The sequence below is a fragment of the Eretmochelys imbricata genome, chromosome 3, assembly GCF_965152235.1.
Source record: "Eretmochelys imbricata isolate rEreImb1 chromosome 3, rEreImb1.hap1, whole genome shotgun sequence".
NCBI classification, from domain to species: domain Eukaryota; kingdom Metazoa; phylum Chordata; order Testudines; family Cheloniidae; genus Eretmochelys; species Eretmochelys imbricata.
This window is the reverse complement of record NC_135574.1, coordinates 131,640,822-131,659,208: the sequence shown is the minus strand read 5'-3', so window position 1 is coordinate 131,659,208 and position 18,387 is coordinate 131,640,822. Positions and strand designations below refer to the sequence as shown.

General features: G+C 41.7%; 1 protein-coding gene across 1 annotated transcript in view; it reads right to left on the bottom strand.

Annotated features, from left to right (window-relative positions):
• The window catches only part of DISC1 (DISC1 scaffold protein), a 344,543-nt gene that overhangs the window by 178,024 nt on the left and 148,132 nt on the right, over positions 1-18,387 (bottom strand). Inside the window, exon 8 of the mRNA XM_077813412.1 lies at positions 15,039-15,141. Within this exon, the coding sequence (XP_077669538.1) occupies positions 15,039-15,141 (103 nt within the window). The remainder of the gene's footprint in view (positions 1-15,038; positions 15,142-18,387) is intronic.

Genomic DNA, 18,387 nt, shown 5'->3' with positions numbered 1-18,387 from the left:
AGAGAAATGTGTTGATGTTTGCATGGATAGTGCTGCTTCTATAATAGACAGTAGGAGTGGTGATGAAGCAAGAATACGAGCCATAAATCCACAGGTAACTGAAACACACTGTACCTTGCATTGCCAGGCCTGTCCGTCAAAGAAAATGGAACCTGAACCTGAATTACATGATGTGCTCAATGCAGCTGTGACAGTTGTGAATTCTGTAAAGTTCTGGCCTTTGAATTCATGCCTTTTTGCAAATCTGTGTTTAGAAATAGGTGCAGGATATGACAAATTATTGTTTCATATGGAAGTGAGTTAGCTATCTCATGGCAGAGTGTCAAAAAGAGTTTTTGAGCTTCACAAAGAGCTGCTGGGTTTTCTTTCAGTGCACAATCCCAAGATTGCCGTAAACTTTTCTGACCCGATATGGATTGCAAAGCTTGCAGACCTCACAGACATTTTTAACTGGTGAAATCCACTGAACCTGTTCACACAAACGGGCAATACCACCATACTTGAGGTGAGTGACAAGATTACAGAATTGCAGAAGTAATTTCAGAATTTCACATTAACAAGGGATAGGCTCAGTGGTTTGAGCATTGACCTGCTAAACCTAGGGTTGTGAGTTCAATCCTTGAGGGGGCCATTTAGGGATCTGGGGCAAAAATTGGGGATTGGACCTGCTTTGAGCAGGGGGTTGGACTAGATGACATCCTGAGGTCCCTTCCAACCCTGATGTTCTATGAAATGTTTCTTTATTTTTTTATTTTTATGCAGGGGAGGGATAGCTCAGTGGTTTGAGCATTGGCCTGCTAAACCCAGGGTTGTGAGTTCAATCCTTGAGGGGGCCATTTGGGATCTGGGGCAAAAATTGGGGATTGGTCCGGCTTTGAGCAGGGGGTTGGACTAGATGACCTCCTGAGGTCCCTTCCAACCCTGATATTCTATGATAAGTAGAGGTTTGGAAAACTAGAATGAGCAGTAGACTCTCAGATATGTTTCCTCTATTGACAGATTTTCTGGATATAAACAGCATGACAACTGAGTGACAGATCATTGCTCACCTTTCAACTTTGGCAGAGTACTTCAGAGTTTACTTTAAAAATATAAACATGGAGAAATATGATAGGGTTCGGTATCTGTTCTCAACTTTTGCTACGTTGTCTTGCCATTTGAGTGAAAAAGCAGAACAGGAGCTGGTTGAACTGCCCTGCAGATTCAGGCACAGACACCTGGCCAGTTTTGGTCAACTGTTGCTGTGGAGTACCCAGTTTTAGTTACAGAAGCAATGAAAGTGTTACTACCTTTGCCAGCAACATATATATGTGAAGCATCATTCTCTACCATGACATCGATGAAGACAAAGTTCAGGTCCCAACTTGAAGTGGAGAATGATTTACAAGTTTGCTTGTCAACCAAGGATAGACAGACTCTGCAGTAAGAAACAGGCACGCCCATCTCACTGATATCTGTAAGTACTCAAACTCCTTTTCTTAAAGCATTACTAACAGTATGTGTTTATATGAAGCATGTGTGTACTTTTGTAAGTTTCTCAGTCTGGGGGTCTGGGATTAACACTGCATTTGAAAAGGGGTCCATCAACAAAAAAAAATAATTTGTGAATCTCTGCCTTAGAGTCAGGCCAAGAATGCACTATAGGAGTGCAAGGTGGAATGATCATTTATGTGAATGGTGTGCGCACACACGAACACAAATATATAATCTTCCCTGCATTATATTTTCTCCCTTCATGTTTTCTCTGTTATCTTATTCCCAGAAATTTCTTGCTCTTTGCTTTTTTTCTCACAGCCTCCATCTCCTCTTTCCATCTTTATCCTCCCACTACACACTAGCATCCTATCCAATTACTACTCACCAATCCTTTCATTCTGTATCCCCCTGATCTATTTATCCCCAGTATACAACATTACACAATTGGTTAGGGGAATAATGGGTTTTGGCTTGAGAGAGGTTCATCTTTTTCTGAAGCATATGGTATAGGTCACCACTGAAGAGGCAGGATACCGAATGCAATAGATCAATTATATATTGAGGCCTATATTCCCAAGGAGCCCAATTACCCAAGATATTGAGGAGGAGTACTGAAATGCAATAGGCACACTGAGACATTAGCTGAATTTTCTTCCCCTTTCTTAATAGCATTTCTTGACCGTGAGAAAGTTACAAAAGATGAAAGAGGAACACCCGTATCTTCTGATGGAACAGCAGCACAACTTAGGAATCATATAAGGAAAGACTGAGCAAGCTTTGCCTAGCATAAAGCCATTTTGTCAACTTGGTAGGATTCCAAGGACAATATCTAATTTGCATAAAATTAAGCAGATTGCAACATGATCTCAAGCAAACAAAGGAGTTAACATCACATTAGAATAAACATGTGGAGTGGTGGTTAATCATATGTTCACCACCAGGCATAGGCAAATTTCTACTCTGATGGCTCTGTTTTACCTAATCTCAATTATCATTAAGAGACATGAAGTGTTTTAAACTAAAAGCCAACCTGTTGCAAGCCTTTTAGCACCCATCTGGAAAAAATCTTATTCCCCAGTCTCCAATGTCCAGATTTATTATGAGAGGCAACAGTGTCAACACAGTACATTTGGTAAAAGGGAAGTGGTTAAATACACATTCCATGCTACTAACCTGTACCACCACCTTATGCAGATATAGGTCACAAAAGAGGGATGCTCTTATCTTTTTAAAAGTACTGGAGGTCATATCACAATCAATCACTCAACCAACTCCCATTTTCAGGCCAGCTACTATATATCTAATAGAACAGTTATTCAGTGCTATTAGTTAAATGATGACCTAAGATCTCTATTCAGTCTAAGGATCTTAATATTCTTTCCAAATGAGGTATAAGCCTTCTTGGCCTAGTTTCTACATCTGGGTCTAATTTACACTTGCAATGATAAGACTAATTATGAAGGAAGTGAAGAAAATTAGTGACTCTCTCTCACTCACGCACCTTCGCTGTCTCTAAGCATTTGTCAGATTTCATTACTATTATTTTCAAGAAGAAAATTGTTTTCACACAGTTACAATACCTAAAGAGACTATAACATACATGTAATCTCTCTCATCTGCACAGCTAGTAAATTGACAAAACATCACCTAAAATGGTGGATTACTTCAGATCTTCTGCTCTACCCTTTATTTTCTTACTATGCAAAAATTAGAATTATACCTTTCATCACAGATTAACCTATAATTTTCAAAATAGTGAAAATGAATTTAAAATAATATTGTAACAGTATTTTTTATTTATATGGATCAGTGCAATATTCTTCATTACAAAGGGTTACCATGTTAACCTTAGCGAATTTGTATTTCCTTGCTATTTTTGAGCATTAATTTGATTTGATCTGTAATCTTGCAGCACCAATTCTTGTGCCTCTGAGCCATCTCCCCAGATAAGAATAAACCTTCCTATATTTCCATATCCCTTCCTGCACTGATCACAACCTATTTTATAAACTTTTAAAGCTTTGCTAGAATAAGCAATTTTTAAACTTTTTAAAGCTTTGATACAGTATCTCAGAATAGTTTTCTTTTACAATGGTACATATAAAAGACACTGACCAAAAAGACTGCATCAACAGTTTTTTCTCAACAGCTGTATCTCTATTAACATCTCCCCCGATCCCCATCCCAACCCAAGGAAGCTAGCATTCTTCTTTCTTTGGCTCCCCATTACTTTATGTATCTATCTGTGAGATGGTACTTTTATTAACTGTAGTTCCAGCAGAGCTACTGATTCTAAATCCATGAACTCTCTACTAACGTCCTATTTATTATGTTTTATGAAAAATACTGGGCAAGAGCCTCAGGTGGTGTAAACTGGTGCAGCTCCATTGATTTCAAAGATCTGAGCTGTAAATAGTGGTAGAAGGGAGATGTGAACACCCAAAGTGGTTTCTAATTTTTTTGGAAACTTATTAGTGTCTTCATGATATAATTGATCGATTGTATTTATTACATACCCTTCATAAAGCTGAAGATTCCCTAACATTTCTGCTGATTAAATTCTAGATTAAGATATAATGAAGAGGGGAAACTACTCAGTTTGTATGATATTTTACCCCATGCCAGCAGAATGGCTGTTATTTATCGGGTATTGAAATGCAGGCTAAGTTATTATTGTTTAATATTAAACAATATTCCTTCTGTTCTCAAATGGTTCCAGTGCTTGTCTAGGTTAAGATTAAATCAAATTGAACTGGCAGCACTAGTAGACTTTCATGTTTGGGATTGCATTTATTCTGGGTTTTTGTTTCTTCCATATAAAAGATTAAATGTCTTTTTGCACTTTGTGGAGCATTTTGCCCAGTACTGTAAATTGATGTGTCTGGAATAGAAAGGTGAGTGTAGGTAAAATGTTCGTTTTGTTTGAATTACCCTGCATATCCATGAAATAGTATTGCCTTTCCAACTCTCCAAATTGTAAATATTTTATATTTAAATTCATATAACTAATATATATTACTTGATAATTGTACTCCAAGGTACCAGTATCAAACTGAACCTTTGGGCCAATATGTCAGACTTCATTTGATAAACTTTCTACTTTGACACTGTTCCCTCAAGGTAATTATGGGGTTGGCTAAGAACAAAGTAACATCATTAGCATATAGGGAAATTTTGTGCTGGGTATCCTTTAACAATGTGGTTGCAGTGGATTCATTCAGCGAGTGATTCAGTTGCCAAGGTAAAAAGCACAGGTAACACACAACATCCCTACTTGGTGCTTCCAGATTGACTGAAAACTTCTGATTATATCCACTGTTCTTCATCTTCACAGCAGGTTACAGATAAAGGTTTTGTCCAGCTAAGAAAGTTATCCACAATTCCATATTGTTCCAAACTGCTCTAAAATAATTCCACTCTACATGATTAATGCTTTCTTAGCCTCTAATGCTAATATACAGAATCATTTATTTGATTAGTCAGATAAAATAATCCCCCAGCAGCCATCTAACAGTCTGTTAGCTGCCTGTCTCTTCTTTGTATATATAAGTGGATGATATTTTGTTTAAACCACTAGCCTAAACCTTGGCAGATATATATTTTTTTTTTTACAGGTCAGTTCATACCTCTCAACTGTGTCTTTTTTGAGGGATGTCACTCATTTTAGTCCCTAAGATATTAATATCCACACATTTGGTGTTCCCCTCATTTTACTGCTGAAAATTATTTACATCAAAAATAAATAATCATTAAACAGATTGTGCAGTTGTTTATATTAAAACTCCATTATCTTTTAAGTTTCCTCTGTGAATAAAGTTGTGTGCCTGTGAGGGGACATGTCCTCACACTGGTATGGAGGAGGCTAACAAGCTCCTGTGGGCCTATTCCATACTAATGCACCTGCAAGGCTTGTTCAGCCTGGAGGAGGAGGAGTTTCGGGGGGGGGGGGGGGGGATTTACCTAGGCAGGAGCAGTGAAAAAGGAAGAAGGTTGCCCAACCCAGAGGCTGCTGGTAACAGGTAGTCCAACTGAGAAGGAGACAGCCACAAGACGCATTGCTCCTGAAGTCGCCCTGACTAGACAGCAAAGCAATATGCCCCAAGAAGAGGAATAGAAGGTAAACTCCTCAAAGGAGACTGAGCTCTTAGAGCTGAATATCTAGGGTCTGCCTGAGAGACTGGTCCCCTTTCCAGCCAGATTCTCCTCTCTTGCAAGGAGAAGGGACTGAGCCCTTAGAGCTGACTATCTAGGAGCTGCCTGGGAGACTGGTCCTCTTTCCAGCCAGATCCTCCTCTCTTGTAAGGAGAAGGGAAGAGGAAGAGCCAACCCTCTGCCTGTGGGTGGTTGCCCTCAGCAAGTTCCCCCAAGGGCCGCCAATTGGGGGAAAAGAGAGGGTAAGCAACGGACTGTGGGACCTGAAGAGGGAGTCCATGGAGCCCTGCCCCACACCATCCCTCTCATTTGGGGTCTTTTGCATGTCATGATCCACATTTGGGACTTGGGAGATTGAGAGATATTAGTAGGATGTCCGGACAGTTAGACATTTACTGACTTAGGGAGGATTAGTAGAAATGCTTCTTTTACTGATGCTGTAAGCTTCTTCCCTATCAATGTGGTATTGAAAATATCCACCAATGGGTTTATTAGCACTTTTTGAACAGTTTTACAGAGAGGATGCCAATCTACACCAGAGGTTCTATCTGATTTAAAATCTGAGATAGCTGTCCCTCAACATCATGCCCACTAAATCAATTAACACAGCATATACCCTCAAGGGAGCTTTCCCACACACCATCTAATAATTAGTTTCTAAATATATATTTAGTGAAATAACTGAATATTCTGCATCTCTTTATGTGTGTCGTAGTGTCCCTTTAATAGATCATTAATGTACATAAGATTTCTGCTTTAAATGTCATTTCTGATTATAGTCAACCTATTTAGCCTTGTGTCTTGATTATTCATCTCAAGTCAGATCCTTGCATTTCTTTGGGAATTGTTTTCTTTTTCTCTTGCTCATCCTCAATGTCCTTCCCTGGCAACTCAGTATTTCTTTCTACAAGTATCCAGAAAGATTGAATAATTTACTTCTCTTCTTTTAGATCTTTCATAATGGTTGTATTCTTGTAGGTCAAGATAACTTTGAATCAGAAACTGCATCTGTATCTTAGGTATTTCCCCCTCCTTCCTTCCTCCACCTGCAGTTCTTCAGTTGACTTTATTTTTCTGCACACCCTCAGTATATTAGCCAATAAATCTTGACTTTTTCCATCAGGAGGTCTTTTTGTTGACAGTAACATAACTGTACAGTTATGTCCCTGAAACAATTTTTTATGCTTGAAGAGAGAAGACTGCGAGTCCTATCTGTTGTTACTTCCTCCACTGCACTAAGATTTAAAATGTCCTCAGTGGTATTCTTAACTATTAGCATAAGATTGCCTTTCTCCAAGCTTCAAAGATTTCTTTTATTCTCACATTGTTCCTTCTTTCACAGTTCTCCAGATCACCAGCTGTAGAGAACATGGGTTAAATTTTCAGAAGTGTCTATATGGCTTAGGAGCCTAAGTCACTTTTGAAAATGGGACTTAGGCTCTTAAATCATTAGGTACTTTTTAAAACTTAACCCCATATTTTCCTCTCAACTGCTTGACTCTGGCCTGCAAATTCACTAGTACATATACATCCTCTCCAACTCTGATCTCAGCTGTATTTTTTTTCTATATCCATTAGTTTAGAGTGAATGTCCATTCTGAACAGTGCTGGCCAAAAATTCCTTGACAGGGCACTTTTCTGTCAGAAAATGCTAATTTCATTGGCAGTAAAAATGTTTTGTGGAGACTATTCTATTTCTCCAAAATTACAGTGGAAACCAGGCAGGGGAAAAAACAGTTATTAATCTTTCCTTAACGGTTGTTCTTCAAGATGTGTTGCACATGTCCATTCCAATGTAGGTGTGTGCACACCCCGAGCACAGTTGCCAGAAATTTTTGCATCAGTGGTATCCGTTGGGTCTGCTCAGGTGCCCTCTGGTGCCACATGCTCATGGCGCTGGTATAAGGGACCCTGCCAACCCCATTGCCCTTCAGTTCTTTCTTTTCAGCCAATTCCGAAGAGGGGTAAGAGGGCAGGTCTTGGAATGGACATGTGCAACACATCTCGAAGAACAACAGTTACAGAAAGGTTAGTAACCGTTTTTCTTTTTTGAGTGATTGCACATGTCCATTCCAACGTAGGTAACTCTTAAGCAGTTGTACAGGTGGACAGCTCAGAGTTTAGTTGACATGCTGACTCTAGTACCACTTTGCCAAATCCAACATCATCTCTAGCCTGCTGAGTGATGGCATAATGAGAAGTACATGTGTGTACTGATGACCAAGTTTCTGTTCTACAAATGTCTTGGCATTTCCACTAAAAAAGTTGCCAAAGATGCTTGTGCTCTTGTGGAATGAGCTGTCAGAACATGAGGGGCAGGAACCCCTTCCAGGTCATAACATGTGAGGATACATGACATGATCCATGATGAAATTCTCTGGGCTGAGACAGAAAGACCTTTCATCCTGTCTGCAATGGCCACAAATGGTTGGGTAGTTTTCGGAAACAGCTTGGTCCTTTCTATGTAGAAAACCAGAGCATGCCTAACATGTAGTGAGTGGAGTCTCTGCTCTTCCCTGTTGGAGTGCGGTTTTGGATAGAAAAACTGGTAGGAAGATAGCCTGATTGCTATGGAACTGGGAAACAACCTTGGGAAGGAAAGCTGGATGCAGATGCAATTGGACCTTGTCCTTGAAGAATACCGTGTAAGGTGGCTCTGACATGAAGGTATGGATCTCAAATTCTTCTGGCCAAAGTGATGGCCACTAAGGTGGTCAACTTCAAGGACAGGTACAGTAGGGAACAAGTTGCCAACAGTTCAAATGGTGGGCCTGTCAGTTTTGATAAAACCAGGTTGAGGTCCCGGGGACTGTGGGGTGGCACTGGGTGTCGCACATAGGGGTACAACCTCTCAAGAAAACCATTAGAAATGTCATAGGGGTGAAAAGCTGAGATTGCAACCAGGTGGACTAACAAAAGCCATGGTTAGATCTTGTTTTAAGTGTAGTAAGTATTCCAGAATGAATGGTAGAGAGAATTGTGTAGGTAAAACACCCTTCTGGGAAACCCAGATAGAGAACCATTTCCATTTTACCAGGTAAGTAGCTCTGGTGGATGGCTTTCTGCTTCCTAGGAGGACTTTGCAGACCTACTCCGAGCATGCTAGTTCTGCAGGGTTCAGCCATGGAGCTTCCAAACTGTCAGATGGATGGACATGAGGTTCAAGTGACGCAGATGGCCATGGTCCTCGGAGATTAGGTCTTGTTACAGATGCAGAAGGATTTGTATCTCCACAGAGAGATCCAGGAGAGCGGCAAACCAATGCCGGGGGCGGGAGGGGGAAGGGGCAGGCCAGGGCTGTCAAGATGACTCACACGCGATCTCACTTGATCCTCAGCAGGACCTTGTGTATGAGTGGAATAGGAGGAACGAAGAGATGTCCTGTCCAATAAAGGAGGAAGCCATCTGCGAGAGATCTGGGACTGTGGGCCCAGGAGGGAGCAGAACTGGAGACACTTCGTGTTGTGCTTTGTCATGAAAAGATCTATGTGGGGTGTTCCCCACCTCTGGAAAATGGCTTTTACAACATCTGGGCAAAAGGACCACTCAGGGTGGTCAGAGAAGGATCTGCTGAGGTGATCCGCTAGTTCATTCTATGTTCCCGGTAGTTAGGAGACTCGAGGTGAATCAAGTGGGCTATGCAAAATTCTCACAATCGAATTGCCTCCTGACACAGGGGAGAAGAGCAAGCCCCTCCCTGTCTGCTGATATAAAACATCGCCATTGTGTTGTCTGTGAGAACTGAGGCATTCTTGCCTTCCACATGGGGTTGGAATGCCTGGGAAGCCAAGTGGACTGTTCTGAGATTCTTGACATTGATGTGTAGAGAAAATTCTTCTGGACACCAAAGGCCATGACTTCTAAGGAAGCCCAAGTGATCACCCCAACCCATTGCTGATGCGTCTGTAACAAGGGATACCAGTTGGGTCTCGTGGTGCTGGCTCCTGGTAGTCACTGCCAGCCTCAGTACCAGAGCCTGGATCAGGCTCTGATCAGAGTGGCAGTAGTGCTCTTGCCCTGGAGGCCACTGAGTAGGGATATCTGGACTGGGGGCCTTGCATCCCGGGAAAAGCCCAGGGGCTCCAGAAAGGCCACTGTACCAGTATCTGCCACTGTCCAGAGGACCATGCAGCTGATGAGATACTTTGACCCAGGTCCATTGCAGGATAGTGCCGCCTTGAATGCAGGTGCCAGCTCCTGCACAAGGCATAGGACTCCAACTCCAGCGAGTCTCTGTTTGGAGACCAGAGAGGAGTAATGCCCACCAGTGTTGGAGATTTGTGCTGAGGAGGAGGAGGAGACTGGGGCTGGGTCATCATTGCCAGTTTCCCTTTAGAAGGTAACAGGGACCTCGGTACCACTGTAGTCTGCTCTTCCCTTCCTACAAGCACCAACATCATCGGCTCTTATATAGCCAGAGACATGGGTACCAACATTGAGAACAGGTATCTCACTGTGACAAATGCCTCCAGCGTGGAAGGTACCGCCAAAGTCCTGGTACCACAGTGACCCTCCGGTGCCAGGCTCAACAGCACCCACACCAGGGCTGGAGTCAATGACACCATATGTGTTGCTGGAGTCACAGAGTGTCCGGTTGCAGGTCGCACTCTTCAAACGTCTCCATGGCCCGCTGACCTCAGGGTCGGGGAATGTCCCCTCTCGGACTTCTTCTGCTTCTTCCTCGGCACTGAAGATGGTGAATGGTGCCAAGGTTCTCAACCGGCGGCAGGAGTGCTTCTCCTCAGCAATGGAGATGGTGAACAGTGCCGAGGTTCTCGCATGGTGGCAGGAATGTCATTCCCGGTTACCTACGATGGTGAACTGTGCTGAACATCCCAAACAGCAGCAGGGATGCTCCTCACTGATGCCAAGGTGCTCAGTGCTGAATCCAAATGTCCTGGCTCTGAGGGAGGTATTAGCATTGCCTCCATTAAAATGGCCTAGCATCCCGGTCTTTTTTGGTATGGGGCTTAAAGTCCCTGCAGACCTTCCAGTGCTCCCAAATGTGAGCTTCCCGCAGGCACTTGAGGCAGCTTGAATGGGGCTGCTCAGAGGCATACCCTTTTTGCAGGAGGCACAAGGCTTGAAACCTGGTGACAGAGACATGGCCTGGCACCGGGAGCGGAGAACAAATTCCACTAAATGGAGAACGAACTATGTCTAAGTCTATCTAACTACAACTTTACTATGCAAACTAACTATGTTCAATAATTGAGAATAAAGTCCACTGAGAAAGTACTTGCAAAGCAAGGACAGAGTAGTTCCAGTGACCGTCACGGGTGGTAAAAAGGAACGGAGGGGGCACAGCGTCAGCAGGGACCTTTATACCGGCGCTATGAGTGCGCAGTTCCAGAGGGCACCAAAGCCAACCTGACAGATACCACCGAGGGAAAAATTTCCGGTGACTGTGCTAGGGGCGTGCACACACCTACATTGGAATGGACAAATGTAATCACTTGAAGAACTACCCAGGGAACCCAGGGTCCACAGCAGCTTACCAACGAGATTACTCCTGAGCCAGGGACCCCAGAGCTTCCACACCCTGTGGCACCAGAGCAGCCCACCATGTACACTGCCCTGGAACTCGGGCTCTTTTCCCTTTCCTTTTCTCTACACAGCTATAATTCTGAGTGCTTTGATATATCTTAGAAGCACTTCTATATCAGCTTCTTTAGCAGGAAGGGTCTTTTCTTTCTCAGCTGTAAGCAGCTCGGAGCCATTTGCTTTCTACAGAGAGCTGAGACAAATCACTCCAAATTAACATTTTACTTTGTGAAACAGTTTAAGGATATGATTCCTCTTGGGGGTACCCATTAGATGCCTTACGGGTGAGCTTTTAAGTGGGTGGTGACTTTTGCTAGTCAGTGGAGATGGATTCTGCAGTTTCCCACTTTGCACTGGAGGTTCAAGATACCATCCCTGAAAGGTGCCCCCTAGCAGCACTAAAACATAAATCTGTATTGTCATGATTTGTAATAACTGATTTTTCCCCATTTTCCTTTTATTTCACTTCAATTCTCTTAGTTAATATTAACTTTATTTTTATTCAGCCAGCATCCAACATATACAGTAATATAACTTACTAATTCTACCTATTATAACTACATTGTTTTATATGGGAATATTTGCACATAGGCTTTTTTCTGGTAATGCTACATTCTTGTAGGACTGTAATAATGCATATCCTGCAATACTAAACTAGTACTACTGCACTTTACCAAAGTGTACCTATTGCTGGAAGCAAAATATTTCTCCTTGCAATATAACAAAAACTGAATGCTTTTTGGAGTTACACATAAAAGACCCACAAGGAATATTTTACAGCAATACATGTTTCAAACAGTGTGGCATCATCCTATACAAAACCCTTAATTATTTCTTTCTAGCAACTTTTATCTATGAGTCCTCCAAGTGCATGCATCAACGAAAAAACTAAGAACTTAAGGGGAAATAAAAGAGAGGTTTATTTACAGGTGAGAAAAAAGTTCAACTAATACAAACTTTCTGGACAACTTAATAGCAGGGTATTATGTTCTCCTGTTTGGTCTCTCACTGCCCAAGCCAGCAAAGGCTGAGAATACTCTAAAGAAGCATGGTGTTCATTTTTGGAGGAAAAGAACACACTGCAGTTCTTCCAAATAACCACCTCGCCTACACTCAGTGGTATTTATGGATTCCAGAAAGAGCAAACCACCCATACTTAGCCAGTGGGACATTGTTGTGATTCAGCACCAAATGGTGTGTGTGGAGTAGGGGAAAGTAAACAATTGACTCCACTGGAAACCCCACTGGCTGCATGGCTACATGTTTTGTGCACACACACATGCAAGGGCAAAGCTAACAAATCTGAAAGAAGAGTGGCAAATAAACTATCCAGGTCAGCACACTGAGAAACAATGGATCAATATCCACCATTACAGATGTGTCCGCCTCTTTCCCGCCATATCTTAAAGAGTGTACAGTGAGTAGGATATTTAATTTTCTTCTCTTTAACTAGTACGCAGATTTTATCAACAGCCATATCAAAATTTAGCTATGAATCAGCAGAAGAACCACAGCATCCAAGTCATCAAATCACATCCACACTTAATTCAAAAATTAAAATAATGTTGCTTCCTCTCTACTTTAAATTTTCTCACTCTGTTCCTCACAGATCCTTGTTACTCCATGGTAAAAACGAAAGAAAACTGTAACAACACATCACATAGGGCATAATCTTGCCAAGATGCTGTGCTGAGTGCCCTCAACTTCTCCCAGTGACTTCAGAGGATGCGAAGGCGACACAGAACCTCCCACTGAATTCAGTGGGATCTGTGGTTTACACCAGGCTCAGCACTTTGCAGGAACTGGCTCATATTCAGAAAATAAAACTCCTCCTAACCTGCAATATAAAGATACTCCTCAGACTGACAGCGTCATAAGCTTTTCACTTTCTACCTCTACTCTTCTTGCTTTTCCTTAGGGCACAACTGCGTAAAGAAAAATCTCAGGGGGCCTGAACTCCTCCCTACTTAGATGGCTCATGTCTGGACATTTGCAACCGCAGTCAGGTTTCTGTCCTTTTATGAAGTTTTATTACACCTTCAAAAAAAATTACTTAATCTTCAAAACCCCACTAGTAACAAAGAAATACAAACAAGTCAAGTCACATGAATCATACATACCAAACAAACACTGCCAGTGCAGAAAAACAAAAAGAGCCAATGGAAGAGAACTGCATGAATTTACAGAACTGGAGCCCATAATCCTTACTCATGGAAAACTTCCACTGAAGTAAATGGGAGTTTTGTCTCAGTAAGGATTGCAAGATTGCACCCAAACAGATTATTCTGTCGACGAACAAACTTCAGAATAATTTGCTTCTGTTTTGTCAGAGGTTAACAGTTATCATTCCTGCCAGCATATGAAAGCAAAATATAGACATCTGGGAAGGGGAAAATGAAGGAACACTTTATAAAATCCTTGATATACTCTTGGACTAGAAGAGCTTTTCAGGGGGCCAAAGTGAAAGCAGTCACTCCTAAAAAGGCATGCAACAGCAACATATTTATAGCACTGAGAAGACAGTTTACAGAGGCATTAAATTGTCTCTTGCATCCCTTGCTGAACCCTAAGCAACCTCTTTTAAAAACTAGTACAAAATGCTTTGCTACAGAAGATTTCACATGGTGAACACATTTTATTTCCTGAAAGTGTCAAAATCTGATGCACCAATTCTTTATGGCTTCTTCACTCTCGCAACACCAAGAACTGTAAATCTGGTGTCTGGCTACTTTGCGCAAAGCAGCTGGAGAATACTGGTGAATCTGGTGCATGGTTCCAAAAAATACACAGATCCGTGTTTCTTTAATGTATGCACAAGAAAATCCATTACAGCTCTGACCTTGCAATCCTTACCCAAGCAAAACACAAGGGGTTATAGTCTTTAAGAGACTCAAGGAAGACTGTGGAAATTGAGGATGCTTGGCGTCTTGCAGGATCAGGGCCCTAATTATTTGCATTTGGATTTTGTTTGATCCTGAAGTCTGCATTCAAGTTTTACATTATTCAGCTGTAGAAAGCAGTACATGTGATGCCTCATGATACTTTATTCTAAAATTATGTATGCTTTTGTAAATAGCACTATAGCTTCTAATTAAGAGAGTAAATAGCCACAGCACAGGTCATGTGTGTCCTTTTGGCATATATAAAATACACACTGGCCTCTTTCTTTAATTTGGTGCAAGACTGAATACATTTTGTGCCTGAATCCATACCTCCTCTACTTTGGCTTGTCCTCTGTAGCAGGTGCCTAATGGAGAGGTATCTACTTACATGCGTAGGAAAGACTTGCTGAACTACAAAAGCCAGCTCTTTAACTTAGAAACAAAATTATGCTTAGTCTTTTTTCCTTAGTAAATGGTGCAGTAATCCCAAATAAGTGGCATGTAACCCTGTTATGAATCAGGCTCTGTATTCACATTTCAGTGTTTTACTGGTTGTAAATAATAGGCACGAGTGCATCCACGGACCAAATTGCTCTTTTGCTGCCAACATTAGTTGTTTAATAATCTAAACAGCAGAAGCTACCAATTATTGTATTCCGTTTTATGGTGTCATTTAAAATCCATCCATATAATTATTATACTTTTTGTTATTTGTAAGGCTCTTCTGATACTGAAGAGTGATAGGTACTTTTAACGTGTAAGAGTCAGGAAATCTACCGATCACATATTTATACATTTGGACTATGCTGAAGATACCACATTCTCAGTAGGATTATTACATATCCCCCTCACAAAACATTTTCTAAGACATTGTGGTAATTACACAAGGAATCTTTACTCTCTAGGAAATCAGTGTGAATATGCACAATGCTAGTATGAACTTAAAGTTCTTTACCATCATATCTCTTATTACGTAAACCTTACCTGATACAGCAAGCATTTTGGCTTCAAGTAAAGCTGGTAGTTGGGTCTCAATATCACTCACTTTTCTCCTCAAAGTACTGCATAGTTTCTGACTTGCACAAACCTAAATTAAGGCAGACAGTCATGATATATAATTCATTCATGAAAAAATATAAAGGCAATTTAAATAGGGCTTCAAATGTTCTTGATTTCCAGACATGACATAACATTCTACCATAGGGTTAAAAAAAAAATTAATAAAAAGTACCTCTGTAAAGCCGTGTATCAGAATTCATTGGCTTTGCCACACATTACAATATAAAAACGAGAAAACAGTATTGTATTATTAGCTATCCACATGAGAGAACTAACACAGACAATGTTTCAGAAGTAGATATTGTGACTGTGTTTAAGTAGAAGGCCAAGATTATGAACTTTGCACCAATGGCCCATTTTCTATAATGGTATCTGGTAACCAGTGGAATTCAGGTAAACAGAGGTTTGGGATTTTAAGAGTCAGTAACACGAAGTGTACAGGTAATTTGTTTCTCAGAAATAACTTCCTATACCCCTTCTTCACTGGAAACATCAAATTCTACTATACTACTATGGGTGGGCAGTGGAGTTCCACCTCAGATCACCTCTCCACTTAACACACAGCATTTAGATATGTTTATAGTGAAATCATATAAGTTTATTTAACAAAGCACTGAGATTCAAGCGATAGCCAGGAAAAGTATTTGAAACAAATGGCAACATATAAAATAAAATCATAACACACGTTCTAGATCCCAGACTTAATTAACACTCATGTCTTGTAGAGTTTGGTTCACCCAAACTCCTTTCAGTGTTTTATACCCAGCCTTGGCTGTGACCCTCCTTTCATGAGGCTGACATGCTGTCAGCTTGCCTCCTACATGAAGGATTCAGTGTGTTTCTTTGCCCCCACTGGATATACCAGAACAGTCCTTTGCCTTTTTTCATAAAAAGGACACCTCCTGCTGTTCATTTCATCTTGTAGATTTTGCAATCTCTTATTTAGCCCGGAGGGGTTCAGTATGCATATAGACATACAGTACTGTGGCAAATTGCTGGCACGATTATGATGGGTCCCACGCTTCCTCTTCTTGGGGGGGGGGGAGAGGGAGGGGTTCAGGGTGCAGTTTCCTGCCCCTGAACTAGGGTATCTACTGTCCCACTAGTAACCCAGAGAAGGGTAGTGGAGAGGGAGGGACCCGGGCCCACCGTCTACTCCAGGTCCCAGCCCAGGGGCCCTAGGGATAGTGGCAAACCACTTGAACTAATGCCTCCTTCTCCTCAGCTACTTCCCCTCCTGCTCTTCAGCTTGTGGGGCTTCCTGCCCTCTCTCTGCACAAGCCGGGTATCTCTTTACCTAGGGTCTTGGTCTTTTAGCCAGCCACAGCACTTCTCCAAACTCTCCTCTACTTCAACTCCTCCAAACTGCACTCTGCTCCAACTCCTTCAAACTGCTCTTTGCTCCAACTCCAAACCACTCTGCTCCAACTCCTTCTTCTAGCTGATTGAAGCAGGGAGTTTTTAACAGATGACTGGCTTCAGGTGCTCTAACTGGCTTCAGGTGCTTTTAATTAATCTATAGAAACCTTTCTTCCCTCTACAGGGAATAAGGCTTCTCCTCATCCTGGGACTTACATATTCCTCCTATATCACTCTCCTACTGCCTTCTGGCCATGCTGTATGACAGTAGATAATACCCAAATGACCAGACAGGAAAATAGATATCAGTTATCTCCTGCCTGAAAGGAACATTTCCGAGGTACATCACCTCTTGGTGACCTGCCTAAACTCCAAGATCTTAAGATCACAATTTTTAGTATAGATTCATAATTCCTTACATATTAAAAGTACATTTTGCAAAGATTATGATGACCGGTGAGCCACTGGCTCTCAGCAGAGACCTCACATGCTACCCTTCGGTGAAGTATTATGCATATATCCAACCCAGAATATTCCTGTAAAACCATATGCAGCTCCTGTGCCTTTTGCCATTTGGCACCAGGACCCTGGGTCACAACTTCCAGGTTCAAAAATATAACTGGATCTGCCAGAAAGACTGTGAAAAGCCAAAGCACAGGACAGTAGGTAGTATGGGGGATAGAGAGAGGAGAAAAGGGATATGACAGCAAACAATACTTTACATTTAATGTACTTTACCACTTCTGAAAAATTTTGCAGATCATAAGTAATTTACTGCTCTTACATTTTCCCAAGCTCTACTTATCAGATTTTAGAGTTCCAATGGAAAAAATAACAAAGCAAAAAAAAAATTATTATTGTAAAGGTTCATATCAGTGTGGCAGTCAACACCCTTGGCTTTAAAGACAATCATCAAGCAGTTACCTAACATGACTATAATGGGGTAGCTAAATCTCACACTGGGAAGACAGGGGTGCAGAACAACTCTGGGGCCAGCCAGGGAATCTCTTCAGTACAGCAGGGTGGCATGTGGAGAGAGACAGACCTGCACTCACTGTTATGGAGGGGTTACGCCAGGAGAGTATCTGTAGGAGGAGCACTGCTGCATGAAGCTGGGACTTTCCAGCCTTCAGAGGCCCTTGACTGCATTGCAAGGGACAACCACAAGCCACAATGTGCCCCAATGAGGGAAAAAGCGATAGGAAGAGACCCTGGGGAAGGGTGTTAGCTAGACCACAGATAGCGGGTGTCTTCCTTACAGCACCCAAGACAACACCTGGGTCAGATGCCAGTGGACTTGGAGGGCCTGGTTACCCCTACCCACTGCTGCTTGGCAGGGCTGCCACCACAGACTTTTACCGCTAGGCAGGGCCAATGTTATAGACTAACCACTAGAAGGGGCTGCCTCCGCACTCGTACTGTCACTTGGGAAACGATAGCAGTGGATGGAACCTAGTGTACAACATTAGGCAAACAGGCACTGGCCATCTTTGAGGAAACTGGATTTGAACTGAAATTTTAGGTGAAGGCTTGCTTGCTTTTCCCAGCCTCCTTGATGCACTGCCTTCCTCAGTGATGCAATACAATGTACATATAAACAGACAAAAATACCACTGCTGTCTGTTACATACACTCACATAGATTATCTCTTGGTAAATGAATTATACATCGCACCCAGCTACTGTAAGACTATCACCAGATGCATCAAGGAGGCTTATTTTAACTATATAAAATTAACTAATAATGCTTAGAACTCATTGCATTTATTTATCACATATATCCCTTTATTTCAGCTAAAAGCATCTGTTAATCATAATTGGGCCAGCTATTATTTTAGCCAATAAAACTATCCTTCAAGCTGTCTCTATTAATATAGAAGCCCTTTCTAAATCTTCCTATTAAATTGTAATGCATA